The sequence below is a fragment of the Hemiscyllium ocellatum genome, chromosome 47 (genome assembly GCF_020745735.1).
Source record: "Hemiscyllium ocellatum isolate sHemOce1 chromosome 47, sHemOce1.pat.X.cur, whole genome shotgun sequence".
Taxonomy (NCBI): Eukaryota; Metazoa; Chordata; class Chondrichthyes; order Orectolobiformes; family Hemiscylliidae; genus Hemiscyllium; species Hemiscyllium ocellatum.
In genome coordinates, this window is record NC_083447.1 from 12,828,070 (window position 1) to 12,855,513 (window position 27,444).

At 42.5% G+C, this 27,444-nt stretch overlaps 1 protein-coding gene across 1 annotated transcript in view; it reads left to right on the top strand.

The window, feature by feature from the left end:
- Positions 1-10: 10 nt before the first annotated feature.
- bckdha (branched chain keto acid dehydrogenase E1 subunit alpha) overlaps positions 11-27,444 on the top strand; it is an 82,479-nt gene continuing 55,045 nt past the window's right edge. Inside the window, exon 1 of the mRNA XM_060855915.1 lies at positions 11-132. Within this exon, the coding sequence (XP_060711898.1) occupies positions 22-132 (111 nt within the window). The 5' untranslated portion in view covers positions 11-21. The remainder of the gene's footprint in view (positions 133-27,444) is intronic.

A 27,444-nucleotide genomic window follows, 5' to 3' on the forward strand; every position in this document is an offset into this window, starting at 1 on the left:
GTGGCCGGACAGACAGCAAACATGGCGGCGGTCGTCAGGCAGTTGGGAGTAAGATGGTGTGGCCTTTGGAACAGCCGCGTCTCCCGAGGTCAGCTTGCTCTCTCTGTGTCTCGGTGTCCCCTGTCTACCGGGGTGAGTAACATCCCAGCGCCTGACCAAATGATAAAATGACCCTGACCTGACACCGGGCTGAGGTTCCAGACCATCTTCAGCTGATTGGTCAGGAGAGGGGGTGGGAACCTGGGTCTGGATAGTCAGTGGGTGTCTTAGCCTAAACATACAATCAGAGTTTTACTGTGATTCATAACGTAATATCATAACTTTACTAGATTTACTGATTGCTTCATTTTAACTTAACTGGACATAAGTTAACGAGGCTTACTGATTGCTGCAAAACTTTAAGCTATGAGTAATTATGTTCCTGTATTTTCAGCTTCATAACCAATAAATCATAATTTACACTTTACTGATTGTCATAATGTGTATATCGTAACTATTGATTGCTTAATAACTTAGAATTCCTAACCTTTTACTGTACTATTGTATCACAACCTTACTAGGTGTGCTGATTGCTTCATAACATAACATAAACTTTAATGTATTTTTAATTAATAACTTAAATCCATAATTACTTTTTAAAACAAACTGTCTGTTAATAATTTGGGTTGTGAATCCAAATCCTAGCACACTAGTTGGGAATTTTGATTTCAGTTTATTTTCAGTATTTATTCATGTAGCGACCGTATCACTTTGTTCAGCCTCCCTTTTTGCCCTTGTGAAGGTGGTGGTGAGTCATCTTATTGAACTTCTGTAGTGTATGTGGTGTTTGTACATCTACATCCCTGGTCACTAAGGAAATCCAGAATTTTGATGCAAGTACAGTGAGATATTTTCAAGTCAAGATGGCTTGTGGGTTGAATGAAAACTTTGAGGTGGGGGTTTTCCACGCACTGTCAGCTGTTGTTATTCCTCTGAAACTGGAATCAGTCTCTATTTAAATGTGAACGTCTAGAAATTGCTATCAGTAATTCTGTGTTTCTCCATAAAGTGATTCATTTTCATGAGGAGAATGAAGAGTGGCAATATAAAATGAAGTTTACAGTTTTAAAATAGACCAGAGGGACCTGGAATAGCAGGGGTGTGTGAGCACATATGGGATCCTAGACTTCATAAATGCAGCATAGAGTACAAAGACAAGGAAGTTATGAGAAAGTTGAATGAGTTACTAGTTTGCAGTATTGTATCCAATTTTAGGCACCACACTTAAGGCATTAGATCAGATGTAGGAAAAGATCATGTTTCCAGGATGTGATTTTTGAGAAGATTTGTGGCTCAGGTCGACGTTCAAATTGTAAGATTGCTCGCTGAGCTGGTAGGTTTGTTCTCAGACGTTTTGTCACCAAGCTAGATAACGTCATCAGTGAACCTCCAGTGAAGCACTGGTGTTCTGTCCTACTTTCTATTTACGTGTCTTGGTCTCTTAGGGGAGTGATATCTTTTCTGATTTTTTTTCTCAGAGATTGATTTGGGCCCTATTTACCAATGTGTTTGTTGATAGAGTTCCGGTTTAATTGCTAGGCCTCTTGGAATTCCTGTGCGTATCTCTGTTTTGCCTGTCCAAGGATGGATGTGTTGTCCCAGGCAAAGTGGTGCCCTTCTTCGTTTTTGTGTAAGAATACTAATGATAGTTGGTCATGTCTTTTGGTGGTTAGTTGATGTTTGTGTACCCTGGTAGCTAGTTTCCTGCCTGTCTGTCTGCTGTAGTGTTTATTGCAGTGCTTGCAGGGTGTTATGTGAATGACATTCGTTTTGCTGGTTGTTGGCACAGGGTCCTTTAGGTTCATCAGTAGCTGTTTTAGTGTGTTGGTAGGTTTGTGGGCTACCATGATGCCAAAGGATCAAACCAAACCCTGACATTAAAGTACACCTTCTGAAGTGCTATATAGGTTATTGTGGCTCAGGTCTCTAGAGTGAGGCCTGAACCCACAACCTGAAACAGGGGTGAGAGTGTTAAGCCTTGGCTCACTTTCCGTTGTAGCATGACGGTCACTTCATCTTCAATGTGCACAGCTCTTCAAAATAATTTGGATAATTTAAAAGTATTGTGATGAATGTGAACATTAGCGTGTTGTAATAGCCTGGAGCACACACAAGGTATGAATTTTTTTTATTGCAAAAGTAATAAAATTGACGGAACCGGTTTGTCTACTGCAGGAAATGTTTCACAAAAGAATGTAGGAGAGGATGAGACAGAAGACTACTTTATTCCTCTTGCAACATGTATTATGAGTTTGCATTTTCTTTTGGTCCCACATTGTTTGGAATCATCACTATTTAAGGATGCAAAATTGAGAGCTCTGTTCAATTCTACCTTCCCATGCTGTCTGACTACGTCAGTGCTTAGGCAAGTGTCATATTGCATATGTGACCTGGCTCTTCTGTGCAGCCACGAATGTTGCTCACTGGAACACAATGCACACATGCACAACTGCGTATTAGTCCCTAGCTCGTTGCAGACAATGCAAAAAAATAACAGCAACTGGAATATGCACCTGTGATCACACAGGATGGACTTTGCGGTGATTCACCTCATGGAAGAATAGATAGCATACACTCTTCATGTTCTTATTGGCTGCCTAGATGTGATGCCAGGGAACCAGTATGGTCGATAGCACTATGACCACAGTAACGAGGGAAAAGAGAAAATTGAGAGAGCAATAAACTGCAATGAGTAGTCTCAATTGGTTGAACAGGAATGTATCCATTAGTGGTTCAAGAATCCCTTCTAGGGGACATTACAATTTATAAGGTAACGGTTAAATATACCAAGAAGATGTTGTCTTTCCTTTGATGTTAAGCTAAAAGCCCAATCTGGGAGAAAGTGAGGTCTGCAGATGCTAGAGATCAGAGTCGAGAGTGTGTTGCTGGAAAAGCACAACTGGTTAGGCAACATCTGGGGAGCAGGAGAATTGACATTTTGAGCCAGAGCCCTTCATCAGGACACTAAAAGCCCAATCTGTCTGTTCAGACAAGCGTGAAAGATTTCACACATCTCCATAGGACCAGGGGAATTCTCGACAGTGTCTTGACTGACATTTATTCAAAAGTGTCTGCTGAGATTACAAGTTATAGAGCCAGACTTGGACTGAGTTAAACTGATCCTTGATCATTGAGGGAAGTGAAGTACTCATCACTACCAGATCTGGCACATCGTTTCCCACCTTCTTTCTGTCTCTCAGGCACCATGTTATAATGAGATTCTCTGGAGAACTGGGTTGGGGAAGAATGACAAGAGGTGATTTTGAATTTAAGTTTGAAGCCAAGATGAAATGTGAGAGAGAAACACATAGCCATGAGTGAACTTGAATGTGTGAACAACTCTTATACTTATTCAGCAGGCACAAGACAGCAAGGAAGGCAGCTTGGGACACCTACCAATAATAATTCATGAACAACTTGCATTAACATTGTCCTTCAGCATAGTAAAGTTTTCTCAGGTTCACACAAAATGTGACAAGCAATGAGGGGGTATTAGGTCAGGTGATGAAAGAGTTGGTCAAAGATACAAGTTTTCATGAATGTTTTTAACCAATGGAGTGAGAGGCAGAGTGGTTTAGGGAGAGAATTCCAGAGCTTAGGGCATAGGCAGCAGGAGGCATAACTTCCAGTGGTGGACTATTGCAAATCAAGGTCACGCAAGAGACCAGAATTGGTGAAATGTAGAGTTGCAAGACTGAAGAAGATTACAAGGATTAGGAGGGGACAAGGTGATTGAGGTATTTGAAAGAAAAAAAAGTCTTTATTTTAAAGGGAATGGAAGTTTTGCTAAAACTATGTAAGCCATGAGTCAGACCACAACTGGAAACTGTGAGCCCCTTATCCAAAGAAAGATGTATTGGCTTTAGAGGAAGTCCAGGGACTGTCCTTTTGAGGAGAGATTGAGTATATTCGGCATGCATGCATTGGAATGTAAAAGAATGGGAACAATCCTAACAAAACATACAAAATTCTTAGGGGATTTAACACCGTAGGTATGAAAAGACTATGTCTGCTATTGGAACCTCAGGCATAATCTCAGCAGGTATAATCTCAGATTAAGGGGTTGCAAATTAAAGACAGAGATAACAAGAAATTTCTGCTGTCAGAGGGTAGTGAGCATGTGGAGTTGTTTACTGCAGAGGGATGTCGTGGCTGGATCTTTAAATATATTCAAGGCTGAGATGGACAAATTTTTAATCAGTAAGAGAATCATGAGCTATCAAGGCAAGAGAGTGGAGTTAAGGATCACTGCTTAGCCATGATCTCATTGAGTGAAGGAGCAGACTAAATAGGCTGAATGGCCTTTTTCTGCTCCTGTTTAAGATCATAAAATCTGATCTTTTGAAATGTTAGAGTCAGAATGCTGCAGGACCGTGAGTCAGTATAAATCAGAAAGCACAGGAGCTCTAGATCTGACATAAGTCAGACTGGACAACTTTCTTGTAAGTAGTAGCCCTGTGCATCCCCTCCACTGCTGTGCACTCTTTGCCTCAATTTGGAAGAGGCAGACAGAGCTGAGATGCTGGACTGAGGGGTATCTAGCAACAAACACCAAAAGCCTTGCCCCAGATGTGGTATTTCAGTTCCTCCAGTTTAGACGAATGTGTAGGGAATGAGTCATGGTAGCTGCATCTGAGCATCCAGCAAGGGCAGCACTGGCCTGGCTGCAATACAGTCCACAGTCGAATAGCTGACCGACTGACTGATTCACTTACAAAGGACATCAACATCTGCGTTATAGTGGACCTGAACAAATAGAATTAAATTCAGACATTCACAGGAGTGGATACAGGTTAGCCGGTACCAAAAAAATACAATGCATTTCTTACACATACACTAACGTTAGCAAGTCTTGTCTCCACCACCGTTTGCAATTGAGCAGCACTACAAAAATCATACAAAATCAACAGAAATCCAATCTCGGAACAAGCTGATTAGACGTGTATTTGTACCTGGTATCGGAGGTACCTTGGTACCTTGGCTCAAGGTTATGTCCATTCTTGTATCCTCCAGTCCTTTTCCTGAATGTCACCTTTACTCCCAACTCTGAGTCAACAAACTGTGGCTTCAGCTCATGCCAAAGGTTTCAGCGTATACGAGGGTGACACTCCAGTGGTGTCCTGAGGGGGTACTGCATGTCAAGAATGCTATCTGTCAGAGGAGGAGTTGTTCTGAGGCCCCAAAAGGATATAATGGATCCCCTAGCCCTATGGGATTTCTCCCATCAGCTGGTCAATACTTATCTCACAATCAGCATCATGATTTTACAGAGCTTGAAGTAGATTATGACACACAAAGTAGAAATGGAAAAAACAACAAATTTGGTACAAACAAGTTGTATATTTTCCATTTAGCAGGTAAAATTGCTCAGTACTGATTATGAATATTGAGCTTTTAATGAAGTATTGTTTTACTTTATTCCGCAAAAATCACAGATTAGAATTGTAGAACAGTTAAATAGAGAAGAACATTCAGCTCATTGTGCACATGTCAACTACTTGCAAGAGAAATTCACTTTTACGATGGGGGCATGCAAATTTTTTCTCTTCAAAATAATGATCCAACTCTGTCTTCAAAGCCAAGATTGATCCAGTCTGTTCCACAGTTCTAGATACAGCATTCCAATTAGTGCATGAAAAGGTTTCTCTTCATGTCATCATTGCTTCTTTTGCCAATAACTTTCATTAACCTTCCAGAATTGGGAACAGCTTCCTCAGAGTCTTCCCGATTTAGAAATATGGAAAATAGGAGCAGAATATTTGGCCATCGAGCTCAGTCCAACGTTCAGTTTGATCATGCTGATACTGTAGCTTGATGCTATACTCCTGCTCTCTCCAACTGATACGTTTAGCCTGTAGAAATGTTAAATAGTGTCTTGGACTCCACAGCCATCTGTTGTAAATAATTCTACGAGTTCAGCATCCTCTAAGTAAATTTCTCCTCATCTCTGTCCAAAATTGCGATCACATATCTTGCATTATGACCCCTTGTTCTGAAGCCCTTGCACTCAATCTGTGTAATCACTTTTAAATCTTATATGAAGTCACTTCTCATTCCTCTGAATTCCAGCACAGTCCACAAGTAAAATCTACCCAATCGCTTCTGATTTGGCAAAAACTGCTGTTGCAGGAATCAGACTGGTGCACTTTCACTGCACTCCCCCATGGCAAGTTTTTTTTTTGGTAAAGAGACCAAATCCGCACACAATGCTCCACTTGTAATCAAACTAAGACCCTGTACAGCTACAGTAAGACTTCTCTGCTCCTGCACACAAACCGTCCTGCAATGAAGGCCAACATAATGTTTTCCTTCCTAACTGCTTGCTGTACGTGAATGCTGGCTCTCAGTAAACCGTGTAAAAAGAACACCCAGGCCCCTTTACACATACGTTCCCATTCTATGACCATTCAAGTAATACTCTGAATTCTGATATTTTTCTACAAAAATGAACAACTTCACATTTATCCACATTACTAAACTTCTCCAATCTATCTAATTTATATTTCCTAATTCCTGAAAACATTCAGGTTGTAGGTTTGCTCGCTGAGCTGGTAGGTTTGATCTCAGACCGTGCTAGGTAACATCATCAGTGAGCCTCCGGTGAAGCGCTGGTGTTTTGCCCCGTATTCTATTGATGCATCTTGGTCTATAAGGTGAGTTCATTTCTAGTTCTTTTTCTCAGAGGTTGGTAAATGGGGTCCAAATCGATGTGTTTTTGTTTTTTTGAAGTTCCAATTTGAATGCCAGGCCTCTAGGAATTCCAGTGCGTATCTCTGTTTTTTCCTGTCTGAGGATGGATGTGTTATCCCAGTCAAAGTGGTGTCTCCTTCATCTCTGTGTAAGGATATTAGTGATAGTTGGTGTGTGTGTATCCTCTTAGCTAGTTTCCTGCCTGTCTGTCCAATGTAGTGTTTGTTGCAATCGATGCAGGGTATTTTGTAAATGACATTTGTTTTGCTGGTTGTTGGTAAAAGGTGCTTTTGGTAAACCAAGGCCCCATGTACCCTCTTAGGTGTGTTATGAAGTTGTAGGCGTGTACTGTACCTTTTGAGTGAGTGAATGCTGCTTTTCACTGAGAGCTTACAAGCACCTGTCATATGACTGACTAGCAGTCTGAGTGTATTGGAAAATTGAAAATATGTAACATTTGGCTGTGAAATAGATTCCTGAGTTGGTTGCTGTTTTGACAACAATTCGAATCTAATCAATAAATTTAAATTATGTCCTAGGATACTAAAACCCAATTGATTTTGAATTAATTGTTCTTGCCAAATTTGAACCAATGAGACGATCTGATATTGGGCAGTACAAAAAGGCAGCGTCAAATTGTGTGCTGCTGAAAAAGCACAGTTGGTCAGGCAGCCTTTCTAGCACCACACACTTCGACTCTGATCTCCAGTGTCTGCAGTCCTCGCTTTCTCCTAGTTCAGTATAAAAAGGCAGGCAGTTTGAAAGTCAGACAGAGTAACTGCCATTGAGACAGACCCAAACGCTCTCTACCAAAGGTACATTTTCATATAAAAAATATTAAATTGATATTATTTTCATTAAATAGTGGAATTTGGGAGTTCTGTTACTCATATTTTAACAGCTTATGAAGCGAGGTGAGTTTTTCTGGGTAGAGTCATAGCAGAAGGGTTCACTACTGTGTTGTAAAAGTTTGGGGGCTTGTGTCCATGATTTTGACAGGTTTAGACAGATCTGAATAGATTTGGGGTATGAAAGAGCCCAGCAGACTTAAGCACTTGCCAATTAGTGTCCTAGATCTTTAAATAAAACATTGGTGAGATAAATTGTTTAATTTCAGTTACTTGTGGTTGGTTAAATTAAAAGTGAGAGAAATAGAACATAGAACAATACAGCACAGAACAGGCCCTTCGGCCCACGATGTTGTGCCGAACATCTATCCTAGATTAAGCACCCATCCATGTACCTATCCAATTGCCGCTTAAAGGTCGTCAATGATTCTGACTCTACCACTGCCAAAATCATGGCTCTTAAGATTGCTAAAGAGGTTCTGGGATTCGAAGATGATTCCCAAATTTGTCAAGAAAATTTAGAAAGACAGAAGAAGGACTTACTTTTAGAATTAGCAAAGAGGTTAGAATTGGGTCTAACCAGGGACAAAAGGAAAGCTGAGATTGTAATGGAGTTCATCAAGCACTCGGATGTGTCAGAGAAACAGACAAGTGCAGTAGAGTTAGAAAAAACCCAAATTACAATTGAGGAAAATGGAGTTAGAAGATAAAGGAAGAGAAAGAAGAGCCATGAGAGGAGAGAGAGAAAGAAAGAAAGAAAGAAAAAGAGAGAGAGAGAAGATTCTTAGCTGAGCAAAGAGAGAAGAAAGAGAACTTGAACTTCAGAAGTTACAACTTAATCAGAAAAGTCAAGTTAACAGGATGGAGATGAAGAGAGAAGGTAGTGATGTATGCAAATATGTTAAAACATTACCACATTTTGATGAGAAAGATGTCAAAGTCTCCTTTACTTAATTTGAAAAATTGGCGAGGCAGATGGAGTGGTCAGAGAATTGTGGGTAATGCTCGTTCAGACTCAGCTGTTAAGCAGAGCTAGTGAGATGTTTGCAACTCTGTCAGATGAAGTAAACAGGCTATTTTGAGTGCTTATGAATTGGTACCAGAAGCATATAGACAGGGGTTCAGAAACATAAAGAAGGTCAGACTTGTTTTGAGTTCAAAAGAATTAAACATAGTAATTTAATAGATGGGTGGCAGGCCTTAAAACCTATGAGGCTCTAAGAGATTATTCTGCTGGAGGAGTTTTAAAAACTCACTTCCAGAGATGATAAGAATTCATGTGGATGAACAGAAAGTTCAAGAAGTGAGAAGAGCAGCAGAGATGGTAGATGTATATGTATTGGTGCATAAGGCAAAATTTAACTTCTGGCAAGAATTTCATCCTGTGAAGGATAGAAATTGGCAGAAGGGGAGATCTTACACAATGAAGAGTAGAGCATACTGGTAATTCTTACCACAGGCTAAAAAAGAAACCAAAGACAGTGGAAAGGATTTGAAAGGCCTTGGGTGTTTTCAACAGTAATGGAGTGGGACACAGAAAATTATAGTGCCACTGGTTTAAGAAGGGCACTGGGAAAAGTGTTTTCACTGCCAGAAAGTGGGACACCTAAAGTCACAGTGGTGGTCATGAAAGAGAGGCAGTGTAGGAAAAGATGTAAAAGAGACAGAGCCAGTGGCATTATTGAAAGTAGTAAAGGAAACCCCCAAAAAAGTTGAGGAGCTGCAGGAGAGTGCACAGCCTGAGCAGAGGCTGGGTATGGAGTTAGTGCCTGATCTCTATAAAGACTTCACCTCTGTGAGAGAGTGGTAATTTGTGGGATCGATGGACAGAAGTTTAGCATTCCCCTATGTAAGAGCAGGTTGGAGTGCCAGCTCAAGACTGGGGAAGTAACAGTGGGAGTGATTGACAGTGTCAGTTCCAGGAATACAGTTTATTCTTGGGAATGATTTAGCACGATCCAAGGTGGGAGTGATACTCCTGGTTGTGGAGAAGCCAAAGAAACACCAGGGAACTGAGGAGTTAAAAGAAAAATACCCTGGAATTTTCCCTGACTGTGTACTAACAAGATCCCACGATCATAAGTCGCAGCAAGAAGCAAAGACTAAAGAGAAAGACGAGTTGAGGTTCAGTTAGTGAGCACCCTGTTTGATGTAATGGTGTGGGAAAAACCTGTGGGTCAGGCAGAAGTATTTAATCCTGAAAGGCTAATGAACTTACAACAGAAAGAGGAGACAATAAAAGTATATATGTGGACACATACTCAGAAAAGGAGTCAGAATGTATTCCTGAGCGTTATTATCTTAAAGATCGAATCCTAAGATGAAAATGGGGACCAACAGCAGGTTAGTGCGGAGGAGAAATAGGGAGAAGTGCACTAGATTGTGTTGCCGCTAGCATACAGACAAGATGTGCTATGGGTAGTGCATGAATTACCAGTAGGAGGTCACCTCGGTGTGAGGAAGACTCTGGCTAAGGTACAAAAGCATTTCTACTGGCGTGGAATGCACAAGGATGTGGATAACTTTTGCCGTATGCGTCAGGTGCTGTTTACCTAACTCACCTACCTGATTTAATCTCTCCCTCACCTCAGGTACATAACCCAAGAGTGAGATCTCTGATTTTCATCTTATCAATTTCTATTTAATTAATTTCAAAGGCCCTCTCTTTTCATGTCCGAATTTTAACCCAAAGGGAGTCAACTGAGTAGATTCACTTGGGGTATCTCTAATGGCAAAAATACAAATGGGTAATTCTAAGTACACTCTTCACATGGTCTGATGCCACCTTTCCAAAGCTCCCTGGGATTCAGGGTATGCACTTGATTTAAAGTGCTGCATGCTTAAACTATCCATGACTTCCTTAAACAGCCTAAGATTAGACCCTCGCTCTGACTGAATCTCTCTGGATAGCCCATACCACTTGAAGAAAGCTACTAACTCCTCTATCATCCTTTTTGCCTTAATACTCCATAATGGAATTGCCTCTGGAAATCTGATAGACACATCCATTATGGTTAACAAGTACTGGTCCCCACTTTTGGTTTTAGGGAAGGGACCTGCACAATCAATTATAATCCGCGTGAAAGGCTCTTCGAATGTGGGGATTGGCAACAAAGATGCTGGTTTTATTACTGCCTGTATGTATTGGGTATGTCATGTGAATATGTTGAAACCTTATTATATGAGTGACTGAGAACTCCCAAATTTGGTTTAATTATCAGAAGGGTTCACCACTGTTGTAACAGGTGGCTGTAACAGAAGCCACGGCAGTGTTTGAATCTACAAGAGAAATCCCTTTGATCTGTTGAGCAATTCTGTTCTTTTGGTTCAACCACAGAACCTCCCCTTTGTTTAGAAAGCGAGGACTGCAGATGCTGGAGATCAGAGCTGAAAATGTGTTGCTGGAAAAGCGCAACAGGTCAGGCAGCATCCAAGGAGCAGGAGAATCGACGTTTCGGGCATGAGCCCTTCTTCATGCCTGAAACGTCGATTCTCCTGCTCCTTGGATGCTGCCTGACCTGCTGCGCTTTTCCAGCAACACATTTTCAGCTCCCCTTTGTTTGCGGAGTACCGCAGACGCATCCCCTAGAGTGCTGAATCTGTGGCAGACCTCTTTCAAATGGTCCTCACTGTTAACTTTAGCATCTAGCATCCATCTCCATTACCACCATGTCAGACCTGGTCACATAGCATAGTATGATGGTGGCAGTGGTTGAGTTCCCTGAGAATCAGATCAAATAGACAGAAAGGTCCAGTTTGGTGGTACCATGCTGACTGAATCACTGCCCTCCCTTCTTGGCCCCCTCTCTCACAGCCTGCAGCTTCTGGTTTTAATGCGTTGGGAGTTCCGGCTTTGGATTCCTGCGCGTCTACCCTCAGTGCCTCAGGCTGCTATAGGACCCCAGCCTCTCTCTTGGCTCTACAGTGTAGCCATGAATGTTGCTCATTGGATCACATACATGCACCGCTGGGCCGAGGAGTGGCAGATGGCCTTGGATTTAGATAAATGTGAGGTGATACATTTGAAAAGGCAAACCTGGGCAGAACTTGTACACACAATGGTAAGGCCGTGGGGTGTGTTGCTAAACAAAGAGACCTGGGAGTGCTGCTTCATGTTCCTAGAAAGTGGAGTCACGACCGAATAGTGAAGAAGGCATTTGGCACACTTGCCTTTAGTGTCAGTGAATTGAGTATGGGAGTTAGGAGCCATGTTGTGTGGCTGTACAGGACATTGGTTAGGCCACTTTTGGAATATTGTATTCAATTCTGGTCTCCCTCCTATCAGAAGGATGTTGTGAAACTTGAAAAGGTTCAGAAAAGATTTACAAGGATGTTGCCAGTGTTGGACTGTTGAAGCTGCAGGGAGAGGCTGAGTAGGCTGCGACCTGGAGTGTCAGGGTCTGAGGGTGACATTATAGAGATTTATAAAATCATGAGGGGCATGGATAGGATGAATGTTTAAGGTCTTTTCCCTGGGGTGGGAGAGTCCAAAAATAGAAGGCATTAGGTTCAACGTGAGAGGGGTAAGGTTTAAAAGGAACCTCAGGGACATCTTTTTCATACAGGGTGGTGTGTGTATGGAATGAGCTGCCAGAAGAGGTGGTGAAGGCTGGTACAGTTACAGCTTTTAAAAGACATCTGGATGGGTATATGAATAGGAAGGACTTAGAGGGATATGTGTGAAATGCTGGTAAATGGGACTAGATTAATTTGGGATATCTGGCTGGCAAGGACAAGTTGGACCGAAGGCTATGTTTCCATGTTGCATAGCTCTGACTCTGTTCTGCCAGATCTGTTGTGGGTCTGCAGCAATTTCTTGTTTTGCTTAAGATTCATGGAGTTGAAAATATATTTGCAGAAAATGTCTTTCCCCTTGTGGGAAAGTTTAGGATTAGAGGACATAATCTCAGAGTAAAGGATCATCCAGTTGAGGCAGAGATGAGGAGGAATTTCTTCTTTTAGAGGGAATCAAATTTGTGGAATGTTTTATTGCAGAGGGCTAGGTTGCTAAGCATATTCAAGGCTATCGTAGATTTTTTAAAAATCAGTGAGGGAATCAAGGGTTCTGGAGAAAAAGCAGCAAAGTGGAATTGAGGATGACCTGATCAACCATGATCTCATTTAGTGGCAGAGAATACTTAATGCACTGAATCACTTCCTTCTTCTCCTGAGTCATAGAGATATACAGCACGGAAATAGATCTTTGAATCCAACTCGTCCATGTCGACCAGATGTCCCAACCTAATCTAGTCCCATTTGCCAGCACTTGGCCCATATCCCTCAAACCTATCCTATTCACCTATCCATCCAGATGCCTTACAATTACATGTTGTAATTGTACCAGTCTCTATCACTTCTTCTGGCTGCTTATTCCATACATGCACCACCCTCTGTGTGAAAAAATTGCCCCTTAGGTCCCTTTTATATCTTTCCCCTCTCCCCCTAAACCTATGTCCTCTATTTCTGGACTTCCCCAACTCAGGGAAAAGACCTTGTCTGTTTATCCTATCCATGTCCTTCATGATTTTATAACCCTCCATAAGGTCACCCCTCAGCTTCCGATGCTGCAGGGAAAACAGCTCTACCTATTGAGCCTCTCCCTGTAGCTCAAATCCTTCAATCTTTTGCAACATCCTTGAAAATCTTTACTGAACCCTTTCAATTTTCACAACATCCTTCCGATAGGAAGGAGACCAGAATTCTAGTGGTCTTCTGCGTTTTGAATAAGGATACCTGTTTTGCTGTCCTGACCAATATTGATCCCATACCAACATGGTGTTTGAAGAAAGGGATTATGTGATCCACTACCTTATTGGTGTTTTTGGTAGCTTGGTGTGTGCAAACTGGCTGCAGTATCTCTTCCATTAGCACTTCATTGACTGAAATGTGCTGTGGGATATCCTGAGGTGCTTACTGCAAAAAACATAGCTGTTTGAAAGAACAAAATCAGATTACTTTTATAGACTTCTCTTTCCTTCATTCTCAAGTACATCCAGTTTTCTTGTGGAAGTGACTACTATATCTGTTTTCGCTAGCATTTCAGTTGATGCATTCCACACAATAGCCCCATATTTCAATTTAAAAAAATCATCTCTTTCTTTTATTTTCTTCTACTCACTACCTTAAAGTTTTGTTCTATAGTTACTGATGCTTATTATTCTATTCATCCACGGATTATGGAACATTGTAAACAAGGCCAGCATTTATTGCCCATACTTAATTGCCCTGGCGAAGATGATGGTGAGCTGTTTTCATAGACCGCTCCAGTCCTTGGGATATAGGGATACCCACAGTAGTGTCTGGAGTGCACTTCCAAAATTTGATCTAGTAACTACGTGAAGGAATTGTACTATACTTCCAATCCAGGATGTGTTTGGCTGAAAGACCAAGTTGCAGGACGCAGTGTTCCCATGCATTTGCTGTCTTTGTTCTTCAGGATGGTGGAGGTTGTAGGTTTGGAATGTGCTGTCAGTAGAACCTTAATGTGTTATCTCAGTGCATCTTGTACATGATATATACTTCTGTCGACATGTATCAGTGGTGAGGTGAGTAAAAGTTGAAGTTGGTGGCTGAGTTACTAACAAAGTAGGCTGCTTTTTCATTGTGCCAAGTTTTTTTGAGGTTTGGTGGAGTTGCACCCATCCAGTCTGGTGGAGAACATTTCATCACACTCCTGATTTGCACCTTTTAGATGAAGAACAGGCATTGGAGAGACAGGAGTTGAGCTACATGCTGTGGAATAACTACCCTCTGCTTTTGCAGCCACAGTCATTTATATGACTTGACCAGTTCAGTTTCTGGTCAGTGATAAATTCCTGACAGTGAGGTTTTAGCGATGGCAGTACAATAACTGGTCAAAACCATTACTTAGATTATCTTTTGTTATAAGTGATTATTCCATGGCACTGTATGGTGTGAATGTTTCTTGTATTCTTTTTATCAGACCAAGCCTGGATGCTGTCCAGGTTTGCTGCCATTGGAATGGGCTTTCTCTGTACTGGAAGAGTTGCAAGTAGTGCTGGATGTTGTACAATCATTATTGTGCATTTACGATAATCAAATGCTCGCTATTTGGAACACCATTAGCTCTCTCCTTTTAAGTTCAGTGTGAGGAGAAAAAAAATTCTCAATTGTCAAATCTATTTGCACAACCAAAGATTCTCATTATTGGTATCATTAATAGAATAGTTACAACATTGAAGGGGGCCATTCAGCCCATCCTATCTGTGTTGGCCCTCTGAAGTAACTGACAAAGCGCCTCTGCCCTATTTGGTTACAATTTTACGTGCCCATCTTTTGATTCTGAGTCATCTGGTCGACATTCAACGGTTCCTCACTCTAAGTTGGCTTCCCAGTCTTGATTGTTTCGACACTGGATTGCTCTATTTCCTTTTCTATAAACAAAACAAACTTTATAATACAATGATAGCTGCCCCTAAATGTTCCCCAAATAACACTTGATAAGTTTGGTTCGTTCTCACTAGTTCAACACTACCTACTTTCTTGTTGGTTTGGAAATATACTGCAATGGAAAATGCTTCTGAATGCAGGGAAGGTCTTAGCCCCTCTTGCTATTACTATCCCAATTCATGTTTGGTAATTAAAGACCCCAATCATTATAACTTTATTATTATGACTTTTTGTAACTTCCTTGCAAGTTTGTTCCTCTACAGCTTTCTTAATATTAGGTGGTCTATAGATTACACCTCTTCACTAGATTGATCCCAGAGGTGGGGTGTGTCGTATGAAGAGATATTGAATAGTTTAGGCCTACACAGTCTGGAATTTAGAAGAATAGAGTCATAGAGATGTACAGCATGGAAACAGACCCTTCGCTCCAACCTGTCCATGTTTACAGCTGCAACATGACCTTCCAACTCCTGTACTCAGTACTCTGACCAATAAAGGAAAGCCTACCAAACGCCTTCTTCACTATCCTATCTACCTGCCACTCCACTTTCAAGGAGCTATGAACCTGCATTCCAAGGTCTTTTTGAATGAGGGGAGATCAAATTATGTATCAAGATAGTAAAAGGATAAAATAGAGGTGGAGTGGATGCTTATTCTTGTGGAGCATTCTTGGCTGGGGGTTGGCAAATTTAAAGCAGGGTTGAGGAGAAACTACTACTCCCAAAGGGTTGTGAATCTGTGGAATTCGCTACCCCAAAGTGCAGTGCATGCTGGGACAGTGAGTAAATTTGAGGAGGAGTTAGATAGATTTATAATTGGGAATGGGTTGAAGGGATATGGGGAGAAGGCAGGAAAATGGGGATGAGGAGCATATCAGCCATGATCGAATGGTGGAGCAGGCTCATTGGGCCGAACGGTCTTGTGAACTTTTTTATGTTTCTTGGCTCTAGTCAAATTGAAATGTCCTTGATACCTCTGGGACATCCTATCTTTCTGATGATTTTCCCAATTAGTTGTGCCATCTGTATTCTTTTCTTTTCTGATTGCCTGGTTGTCAGGAATATTTAATACCCAGCCTTGCTCTTTGTGAGGCATGTGCCTGTTATTGCCATCACATCATATTTTCACATGGCTATCTGTGATTGAAACTTGCTGATCATATTTACCATACTCGGTAAATTCATGCACATACATTCCAGTCCTCATTAAGTGATGAAGGGCTTATGCCTGAAACACCAATTCTCCTCCTCCTCGGATGCTGCCTGACCTGCTGTGCTTTCCCAGCAACACGCTCTCGAGCCCTCGTTAAGAACTTTATACTTTCACTGTTAGGCTGATCCCAATTAATGTCTTACTGTTTCCCGCCTATTGGCACGCCCTGTCTCATGATCGTTTCAGAACCATAGCATTATAGAATCCCTCGAGTGTAGAAACCGGGCATTCAGCCGAAGAAGTCCACAATGACTCTCCAAAGAGCATCCCACCCAGACCCACCTCCTTACCCTATCCCTGTAATTACATTTTCCCAAGACTAGTCCACCTAACCCACACACCCCTGGACACTATGGGCAATATAGAATGGTCAATCCACCTAAGCTTTGTTGGCTACATAGAACAGTCGATCTTCCGTAGTTACACTGGCACCACTCCCCACCTCTTCCTCCGCTACATTGATGACTGCATTTGTGCTCTCGCGAGGAGGTTGAGCAATTCATCAACTTCACCAACACATTCCACCCTGATCTTAAATTTACCTGGACCATCTCTGACACCTCCCTCCCCTTTCTAGACCTCTCCATTTCCATTAATGATGACCGATTTGATACTGACATTTTTTACAAATCCACTGACTCCCACAGCTACCTGGATTACACCTCTTCCTACCCTACCTCCTGTAAAAATGCCATCCCATATTCCCAATTCCTCCGTCTCTACTGTATCTGCTCCCAGGAGGACCAGTTCCACCACAGAACACACCAGATGGCCTCCTTATTTACAGACCGCAATTTCCCTTCCCACATGGTTACAGCTGCCCTAAAACGCATCTCGTCCACATCCCGCACCTCCGCCCTCAGATCTCACCCCTCCAACCATAACAAGGACAGAACGCCCCTGTGCTCACCTTCCACCCTACCAACCTTCGCATAAACCAAATCATCCGCCAACATTTCTGCCACCACCAGGGATATATTTCCCTCCCCACCCCTTTCCGCCTTCCGCAAAGACTGTTCCTTCGGTGATTACCTGGTCAGGTCCATACCCCCTTCAACCCACCCTCCCATCCTGGCACCTTCCCCTGCCACCACAGGAATTGCAAAACCTGCACCCACACCTCCTCCCTCACCTCCATCCACGGCCCTAAAGGAGTCTTCCACATCCATCAAAGTTTAACCTGCACATCCACCAATATCATTTACTGTATCCGTTGCTCTCGATGCGGTCCCCTCTACATTAGGGAGACTGGACACCCCCTGACAGAGCGCTTTAAGGAACATCTCCGGGACACCCGCACCAATCAACCACACCGCCCTGTGGCCCAACATTTCAACTCTCCCTCCCACTCTGCTGAGGACATGCAGGTCCTGGGCCTCCTCCACCGCCGCATCCTCACCACCAGACGCCTGGAGGAAGAACGCCTCATCTTCCGCCTCGGAACACTTCAACCCCAGGACATCAATGTGGACTTCCAACAGTTTCCTCATTTCCCCGTCCCCCACCTCACCCTAGTTCCAAACTTCCAGCTCAGCACTGTCCCCATGATTTGTCCTACCTGCCTATCTTATTTTCCACTTATCCACTCCACCCTTCCCCCTCGACCTATCACCTTCATCCCCTCCCCCACTCACCTATTATATCTATGCTACTTTCTCCCCACCCCCACCCTCCTCTCACTTATCTGTCTACCCTTCAGGCTCTCTGCCTGTATTCCTGATGAAGGGCTTTTGCCCGAAACATCTTACTGCTCCTCGGATGCTGCCTGAACTGCTGTGCTCTTCCAGCACCACTAATCCAGAATCCACCTAAATTGCACATCTTTGGACTTTGGGAGGAAACCGGAGCACCTGGAGGAAACCCACACATTTGTGCCATGGTGGTCACCTCTGTGATAAATATTGCCTGGTGTGGCTCAGGAATCCCACTCCCGCAAGGCCATCGCTGATGCATTTGCTGCAAAGGAAGACAGGAAGCTGAGAGGATGTGTCATTTGTTAGCCTCTGTTTTCTCTGGACCCTCTTTATGCCTCATTGAGTAAAGAGGAGATCACACTGAGCAGCTTCAGCAGGCAGCCAGTTTTCTTCAGCAGCTTAAATAGTCAAATGACTTGGTGAGATTGATGAAGGCAATATATTTGATCACAGCATTTCTCTTGCAGCTGTTCAACTGAAAAGGTCATGTCACTTGTAGTTCGTTTAGTTCTGAAATTTCCACTGGTGTTCAGCTTGGATATGCACTCGATGAGGGCAACATTCTTTTCCCACAATGCTCAGCAGGGCAATGTTTCCATAATTGTTGCAGTCAGTATAGACGCCCTTGTACTTGTATAGGGTTACAATTTTGCATCTTTCTGTACAAGAATAGGGAGACACTACGCTCCCTGTGACACTGCGCTCTCCCTTGTAGAGTCTGAGCAGTTTGTGGTGATGCTGCATGTGTGCTAGTTTCCTGAGTTCAGGCAACGTTGAAGCAGAACTTGAAACAAACATACCAATAACTTCACCAAGCTCCTCCACTGTGGGCTCTATATCTAACTCTACCGTCAGAGTAAGACAGCATTATTATGGTATTGAGGATCTCCTCAGCAACATTCTCCCTAGAATACGAGAACGAACCACTTGGCTTCAGTGACGGGTTCCAGCACAATGATTGTAGCCTCAGATCAGTCAGCACTGTCCTGCCCATGCTACCATATTTTGAGAGTGTAGTATTGTACATTTTGTCTCAAAGTATAGAGTCAGAGATGTACAGCACGGAAACAGACCCTTCGCTCCAACTCGTCCATACCCACCAGATATTCCAACCCTACCTAGTCCCACCAGCCAGCACCTACCTGGTCCATATCCCTCCAAACCCTTCCTATTCATACACCCATCCAGATGCCTTTTAAATGTTGCAATTGTACCAGACTCCACCATTTCCTCTGGCAGCTCAGTATGTTCCATTTTATTTCTTGCACTGTTTAGATTAGACTTACAGTGTGGAAACAGGCCCTTCGGCCCAACAAGTCCACACCGACCCGCCGAAGTGCAACCCACCCATACCCCTACATTTACCCCTTACCTAACACTACGGGCAATTTAGCATGGCCAATTCACCTGACCCGCACATCTTTGGACAGTGGGTGGAAACCGGAGCACCCGGAGGAAACCCACGCAGACACGGGGAGAACGTGCAAACTCCACACAGTCAGTCGCCTGAGTCGGGAATTGAACCCGGGTCTCAGGCGCTGTGAGGCAGCAGTGCTAACCACTGTGCCACCGTGCCGCCTGTTGTGTGAGAACATCTGCACAGTTGAGTCACAGACTGTTAGATTATATCTGGGTAGACAAAGTGACTGGCTGATTTCGATGTGAGGATGACATTTCTGCTTTGAATGACAGAAATGTGTGCTTGCTCTGTTGAGTGACCTGACATCACAGTCAGTAATCATGTGGGTTCAGCAAGTTGTTCAGGAAGTCTTGATTGATGAACAGATCTAGTTGGTGTCAGTGAATCTGGGATGTCTTCAGGACACCTTATGGCACATTTTGTTCTGAAAAAAAAGTTTGGTTACTCAAAGCTCATGGTAGCAGCAAAGCTAAAGTAGTTTCTCTCAGTCCTTTTTTATTCTTCACAGACTGTGTAGTTCGAGGCAGAAGGGATATGCACCACTGAGGATTTTAAAATGTGAATATACATACGAATTAGGAACATGAGAAGTCACTGGCTCTTCAAGTCTGCTTCACCATTCTAAAGATGATGGTTGATCTGATTAGTCCACATTCCTGCCTATCTCTGATAGCGCCCTTTTGTTTAAGACCCTGTCTCCCACTGCTTAAAAAATTCAAAGATTCTGTTTCCATCTTTTTTAAAATACATTTTTAATATTACAACAAATACAAAAGAACACCAAAAAAATGTTAAAAATCCAAACCATCCTCATGTATGAATGTATAAATCTGTATACAAAAATATATACATTTAAAAAGCTCCAACTAACTACTTAAATAAATAATAACCAATAACAAACAAATAAATAATAATAACAAAACACTCTTCCTTGAATATCTAGAGCATTAGTTTTCACATATTCATCCGTTCGCAACTCCCCCCTCTGGATATTGGACTCGTAAAGCACAATCATCAAGGCTATATAAAAGCCCTTTTTTTTTGTAGATATTTTTATTGAAATTTAACATTTTGGCAAATTTACAAAAATAAACAAAACTCTCAAATACAAACATTGATGTACAATTAAATCATATGTACAATAGTCATAATTTAACAAAGAAAAGAGAAAGAAAGAAAACAAAAAGAGAAAAAAAGAAACAAAAAAAGAAAAAAAAACTCAACTTTCTACTAATCTAACCTATAACTAACCAGAGTGTATACCTAAGTCTCTTACATGCTCGGAATGTATAAACATCAAATATAATAAACCCGTATTCGCGCTGGATTCCTCTCCCAAGGGGCCCCGGAGCAGCCCGGTCTGAAATCTTCACTAAATAAAAGCCCTTGTTAGGATAGCCGAAATATCTGCATTTATATAATTCAAAAAGGGCTGCCATATTTTATAAAATAATTCAGTCTTTCGGTGCACCATATTTGTGAGGAAGTCAAGGGGGATATATTCCATAATTAATCTGTGCCAATTTGAAAGTCCAGGGGGGCCCTCAGCCACCCAGTTCACCAAAATATTTTTCCTTGCACAGAAAGAGAGAATAGAAAATAGTCTCTTCCCATGCATATCCAGAGATGAGAGGTTCGAAAAGCCCAAAAGGAGAGATACAGGGTCCACCCTAATTTCCATTCCTAAAATTTCTGTCAGCGTATTTGCCACTTTAGTCCAGTATCTGCGGATTTTCTGACAAGTCCACAGACAATGTGCAAGAGTACCCACCTCTATTTTGCATTTGGGACACATTGGAGATGCTCTTGCCTTAAATTTTGCCAGTCGAGCCGGAGCTATATGGGCCCTATGAAGTATCTTTAGTTGGATAGCCTGAGTTCTGTTACAGATAGCAATTCTTCTAGCATTTTCCCAAATGTCATTCCACATATCCTCAGAGATTTCTAGCCCCAAGTCCTGCTCCCATGTTTTAAGCAGGTCATCCATGTCTCCTGAGACTCCATCATATAGCAAATGGTATATAGTACTAACGGAGGATGCCCCCGCTGGTCGTAAGACATTGCGTTCTCTGTCTGATTTATAAAGACTATCTATTAATGTAGTCTTCCTCTGTATATAATCTCGAACTTGGAAGTATTGAAAGAGATCCCCATTAGGTATTCCGAATTTCAGACGCAGCTGCTCAAAGGACATCAGGATCCCATCTTTAAATAGGTCCCCTAAGCATGAGATGCCCCTGGATCTCCAGAGTTTAAAGGTGGCATCTGTAATCCCCGATTGGAATCCCCATGCGCCTACTATTGGTGCATGGGGGGATGTTTTATGTGAGTTACCCTCATTTTGCCGCATTATATTCCAGGCCTTAATTGTGTTTAATATTATGGGATTTTTACAGTGGTCTGTAATGATTTTCCTCTTATCTGAAAATAAAAGGTTAATAAGTGGGTATTTTACTTGGGAGGCTTCGATATCCAGCCAAATTGATTGTGGATCAGATGAAACCCAATCAGCTATGTAACTTAGTAGGGAGCTTAACTGATATTTCCTAAAGTCTGGGAAGTCCAGTCCTCCCCTTGCCTGTGGAAGCTGTAGCTTCTTCAGCTTAATAAGGGGCCGTCTATGGTTCCAAATAAAGGAGCCCAACCAGCCATATAATTTACGTAGGGCTAGCCTTGGCAGCATCAGCGGGAGCATTCTCATAGGATATAAGAGACGGGGCAGAACATTCATTTTAATTAATGCTATTCTCCCTAGCCAGGAAGTCGGAAGGTCTCTCCATCGCTGGAGGTCCTGCCTTATCCTTTCCATTAATTGTACAAAATTAGCCCTATACAGCTGATCAAATACTGGCGTGATAAAAATACCTAAATATAAGAAGCCCTCCAGGGACCAACGGAAGGGAAAAGGGTATCCGTCCATTAAGTGGGGTATCATAGCCAGACCACCCATTGGCATGGCTTCCGATTTTGAAAAATTAATTTTATAGCCTGAGAATGCACTAAATGTATTAATAACTTGAATTAGACGAGGCACTGACATTAAAGGATTACTGAGGAATAAGAGAACGTCATCTGCATAGAGGGTAATTTTGTGTTTACCTGTACCAATCCTCGGGGCCGTTATATTAGGATCAGTCCGGATGGCTTCTGCTAATGGTTCGATTATCAGTGTAAACAACAATGGTGAGAGAGGACATCCTTGACGGCAGCCCCTACCCACACTGAAGCCATCCGATCTTAACCCATTAGTAATAACAGCTGCTTTGGGGTCATTATACAATGTTGAAACCCATTTGGTAAACACCTGTCCAACGCCAAACCTTTCCAATGTGTAAAATAAATATGACCATTCAACCCTATCAAATGTCTTTTCCGCATCCAATGAAATTACTACTCCTGGTATCTTTCCCTGATGACAGGCTTGGATCATGTTCAAGACCCTTCTGATATTATTGGATGATCTGCGGCCCTTAATAAATCCCGTCTGGTCCTCCTTTATAATATATGGCAGTACCCTTTCTAGTCTTAGTGCTAACATTTTTGAGAGAATTTTAAAGTCTACATTTAGTAAGGATATTGGTCTGTAAGATGCACAATCTTCTGGGTCTTTTCCTTTTTTGAGGATAAGAGAAATATTTGCTTCTTTCAGCGTGGGCGGGAGACAGACCTGACTATGCGCAAAATTATACATATCCATAAGTGGGTCAACCAATATTCCTGTAAATTCTTTATAGAATTCAGCTTGAAAACCATCCGGGCCCGGTGCTTTTCCGCTCTGAAGTTGCCTAATTGCCTCAAGTATTTCTTGGACTGTTAAAGGGGTATTTAGGGCCGACACCTGTTCCGGAGTCAGGCCCGGGAAGGTCAAATTTTTAAAAAATGACTGCATCCTCCTAATCCTATCTTCACAATCCTGCGATCTATATAGTTCAGAATAAAATTCTTTAAAGGTCGCATTGATCTTTTTATGATCATGAGTCAGGGTACCTGTACTTTCCTTGATGGTCGGAATAGTTTGAGGGGCTTTCTTTTTCTTTGCAAGAAATGCTAAGTATCTACCCGGTTTGTCGCCATATTCATATAATCTTTGTTTCGCAAATAATATTTCCCTTTTAGCCGTTTGAGTAAGCGCGGTGTTTAAAGCTGTCCTAAGAGCTGTAATCCTCTGCAATTTTGTGATAGAAGGTCTATCAGCGTATGCTGTTTCGGCTGCTTTCAGGCGAGCTTCGAGCAGACGCTGTTGCTCTCCCTTCATTTTCCTCTGGGTCGCTGAATAGGAGATGATCAAACCTCGTGCATAAGCTTTGATGGTCTCCCACATCATTGACGGATTGCTAGCCGTACCAGTATTAATTTCTAAAAAAGTTTTAAGTTCTTGGGAGAAGTACTTTAAAAATTTGCTATCTTTTATCAGGAAGGGGTCCATACGCCAATGCCGAGCGGATGTCCCATTGTTCTTTACCTTAGTTTCCATGTATACAGCGGCATGGTCAGAGATTGCTATAGTACCTATTTTACAGGTTGCTATAGAATTTAGAAAAATCGATGGGGCAAAAAACATATCAATTCTTGTGTGACATTTATGTGGATTAGAGTAGAAAGAAAAATCTCTACCCTGTGGATGGAGACATCTCCATACATCTACCAATCCTAATTCTTTATTCAGGTCCGCCAGTTGTCTAGATCTGGGAGATACTCCAGCGGCACTCTTGGGAATCCTGTCTATTTCCGGATCCATAATACAATTAAAGTCTCCCCCTATAATTGTATGACGGGCACCAAAAGCCATCAGTTTTGAAAAAGCTTCCGTTATGAATTTAAAGGGGTGTGCCGGGGGGCAGTACACATTTAAGATCCCATATTCCTCTCCATTTATGAGGGCTTTAATCAAAATATATCGTCCAGATTCGTCTTTTATCTGATTTAGAATTTTCAAAGGGAAGTTCTTCCGGACAAGGATAACGACTCCCCTGCTTTTTGAATTAAAAGAGGAAAAAAAGGCCTGATCAAATCCGCCCTGTCGTAATTTTAAGTGTTCTTTATCCGACAGGTGTGTCTCCTGTAGGAGAGCTATATCAACTCTCTCCTTCTTAAGATTTGATAATATTTTCTTCCTTTTAACTGGCGAATTACTCCCCCTGACATTCCAGGTGCACCACTTAACCGACTGTTCAGCCATAATCATCTGGACAGATCCGAGACCCCTCGGGAGGGGAAACCCTATCTAGAACATCCCGAGCATGGAGCATACAAGATTTACAAAAGTAAAGACTCTCTGATACACTCAAAACAATATAACAAAAAACTCTTTCTAAGTATAAAAGATATAAAACATTCTGAATTGGAGACTTTCTCCCTTGTTCCCAGGGAGCGTCACTTCCTCTCCCATAGTCCATCTTACCCTCTTCCAACCAGTGCCCCACCCTTGACCCAGGTGTTCCTCAATAAAATGAGGAGAATTCAAATATAATATAAAGCTAGAGTTAACAGTGAACACCCCACCCCCACCCACACCCACATCTAAATATATTTGGGAATATTAATACCATATATAACTATAAGATTACAATCTCAACATGTAATACTTAAATATAATACCACAAAATAACAGGGGAAAGAAAAACAACCCCGCTCCTAAAAACAGAAGTAAAATAGAATAAGGTAACCACCTCTCCCCATCAACATTAACCAAACGCCCCAACATATATATATACATACACACATAGGGGGAAAGATAAGAAAAGATGAAGGGATGTAAACCAAAATAATGGGAAAGGCAGACCAGCGTCCACAATCTCTTACAGTTTATTTAAGAGAGTCCAAGAATTCCTTAGCCTTCTCCGGTGATCCGAAGTTATATATGGATCCTTCGTGGCTAAGGCATAGCGTCGCTGGATATCGTAAGGAGTACTGAATATTTAAGTCCCTTAAACGCTTCTTCGCCTCATCGAATGCCTTCCTCTTTCGGACCAAAGCTGGTGAGAAGTCCTGGAACAGCATGATCCTGGATCCTTTGTGGGTCATAGCTTGGGGATCTTTTCCCAGATTTCTTGAGGCTTCCAGGAGCATCTGCCTCTCCCTATAGCTCTGCAGCTGGAACAGGACCGGGCGTGGGCGCTGGGTTGAGCCGGGCCCACGTACTGTGACCCGGTAGGCCCATTCTACCCTTACCTGGCCTGATCCATTATGCAGATTTAAAAGTTGTGGCAACCAATGCTCTAAGAATGCTGTCAGCTGACCTCCCTCTTCCTGCTCGGGCAGGCCCAACAACCGAATATTTTTTCTACGACATCGATTTTCGAGGTCATCAATGTGGTTTTCTAGGTTCTGGACTCGATTCTCGAGAAAACGGATGTGGTCGGCTGCCGATTTTATCGCAGTCTCTGAGGCTGCGGCCTTCGACTCCACCTCTCTGACTCGGCACCCCAATTCCTGAATGTCTCTGCCCTGCTTCTGCAGCTCGGCTGATAGTGCTTCTCTGCTCTGCCGAGACTCATTGATAAAAGCATCAATCTTCGCCTCCCACCTGGCAAACATCTCCTCAAAGCTCATCTTCATTAGTAAATCTCCTGAAGTAGCTGAAGACACCTTTGTTGCAGCTGAAGAGGGAGAGGGTGGGGGAGGGGTCCCTGCTTTCTTAGAGCTGCCTGTTCCCTTCCCTTTACTCATTTTCCAGCTAGTATTAGACTATTTAAATGTACTAATAGGTAACTATTTAAGGTTAACAACTATTATAAATGGTTTAGTGAGTGTGGTGGGGGTGGATAGCCCACTTTGCCCAAGTTTTGGGTAGAGCACTGTGGACTCAGTCTTGCTGGGTCGCCGCCATCTTGGATCCCCCATAAAAGCCCTTGTTAGTGTGGCAGATAAATCTGTGTCCAGGTATTCCAAAAAAGACTGCCATTTCTTATAGAAATTCTCAGTCTTGTGGTGTACCATACTGGTGAGAAAATTCAAGGGGATATGCTCCATATCAATCTTCCGCCAACCTGACAGGCCTGGGGGGTTTTCGGATACCCAACCTAACAAGATATTCTTTCTTGCGCAGAAAGTGAGGATGTTGAAAAGTTTTTACTTACGCGCATCTACATGAGCACACTGGGCAGGCCAAGAAGAAGAGAGATTGGGTCCTTCTCCACCCTTACACCCAAAATCCCTTCTATTGCAGCCGCCACAGTGCTCCAGTATGCTTGAGCCTACCACAGGACCAGAGACAATGGGCAAGAGTGCCCTTACCCACCTTACACTTGGGGCATGTTGAAGATACCCCTGGTTTAAATTTGGACAAATGATCCGGAGCCAAGTGGACCCTGTGGAGAATCTTCAACTGTAAAGCATGAGTCCTATTGCAAATTGATATCTTTCTTGCGTTTTCCCAAATATCTTTCCATGCCCCTGAGGAGACCTCAATGCATATCTCTCTCTCCCACACCCTGCAGAGTCGATCAAACTCATCTGAGGGGGTGCCCTCCAATTGATGATATAAAGTGCTGACAAAAAGTGTACTCTTATCACTTAGCACCCTCCTCTTTATGTCAGATTTGTAGGGATCAGTCAAAAGTGTAGTCTTTTTTTAAATAAGATCCCTAACTTGAAAAAACGAAAGAGGTCCGTGTTAGCTCGTATTTTCATGCTGATTGATCAAAGGACATCATTGTGTCTCCCTCCATTAAATCGCCCATGCAAGACACACTCTTAGCTGCCCAATGTTTGAGTCCTGAATCTATCATCCCTGGTTGAAAATCCGGCATACCCACTATAGGTGGGAGAGAAGATGTTTTGCCAATTTTGCCTTCCCTCTGCCAGATTGCCCTCTGTGCTTTAACAGTATAGATAACTATTAGGATATGGCAATATTCCCTAACTGTCCTCATTTTGTCCAAAAGCAGTAAACTGGTAAGGGGCCACCCTGCCTGAGGGCTTTTGATATCTAACCATATTGAAAGAAGATCCCCACAAGCCCAATCACTCACGCAATATAAAAGCGAGCTTAGTTAATAGTTTTTAATGTCCGGGAGATCCACTTCCCTCAATCTGTGAGGCAGTTTAGCTAATTAAGATGCCAAATAAAAGAGCTGAACCAGCTGTTCAGTCTCCTGATCGTTTGCTTATCGAAAATCAGGAGGAGTAT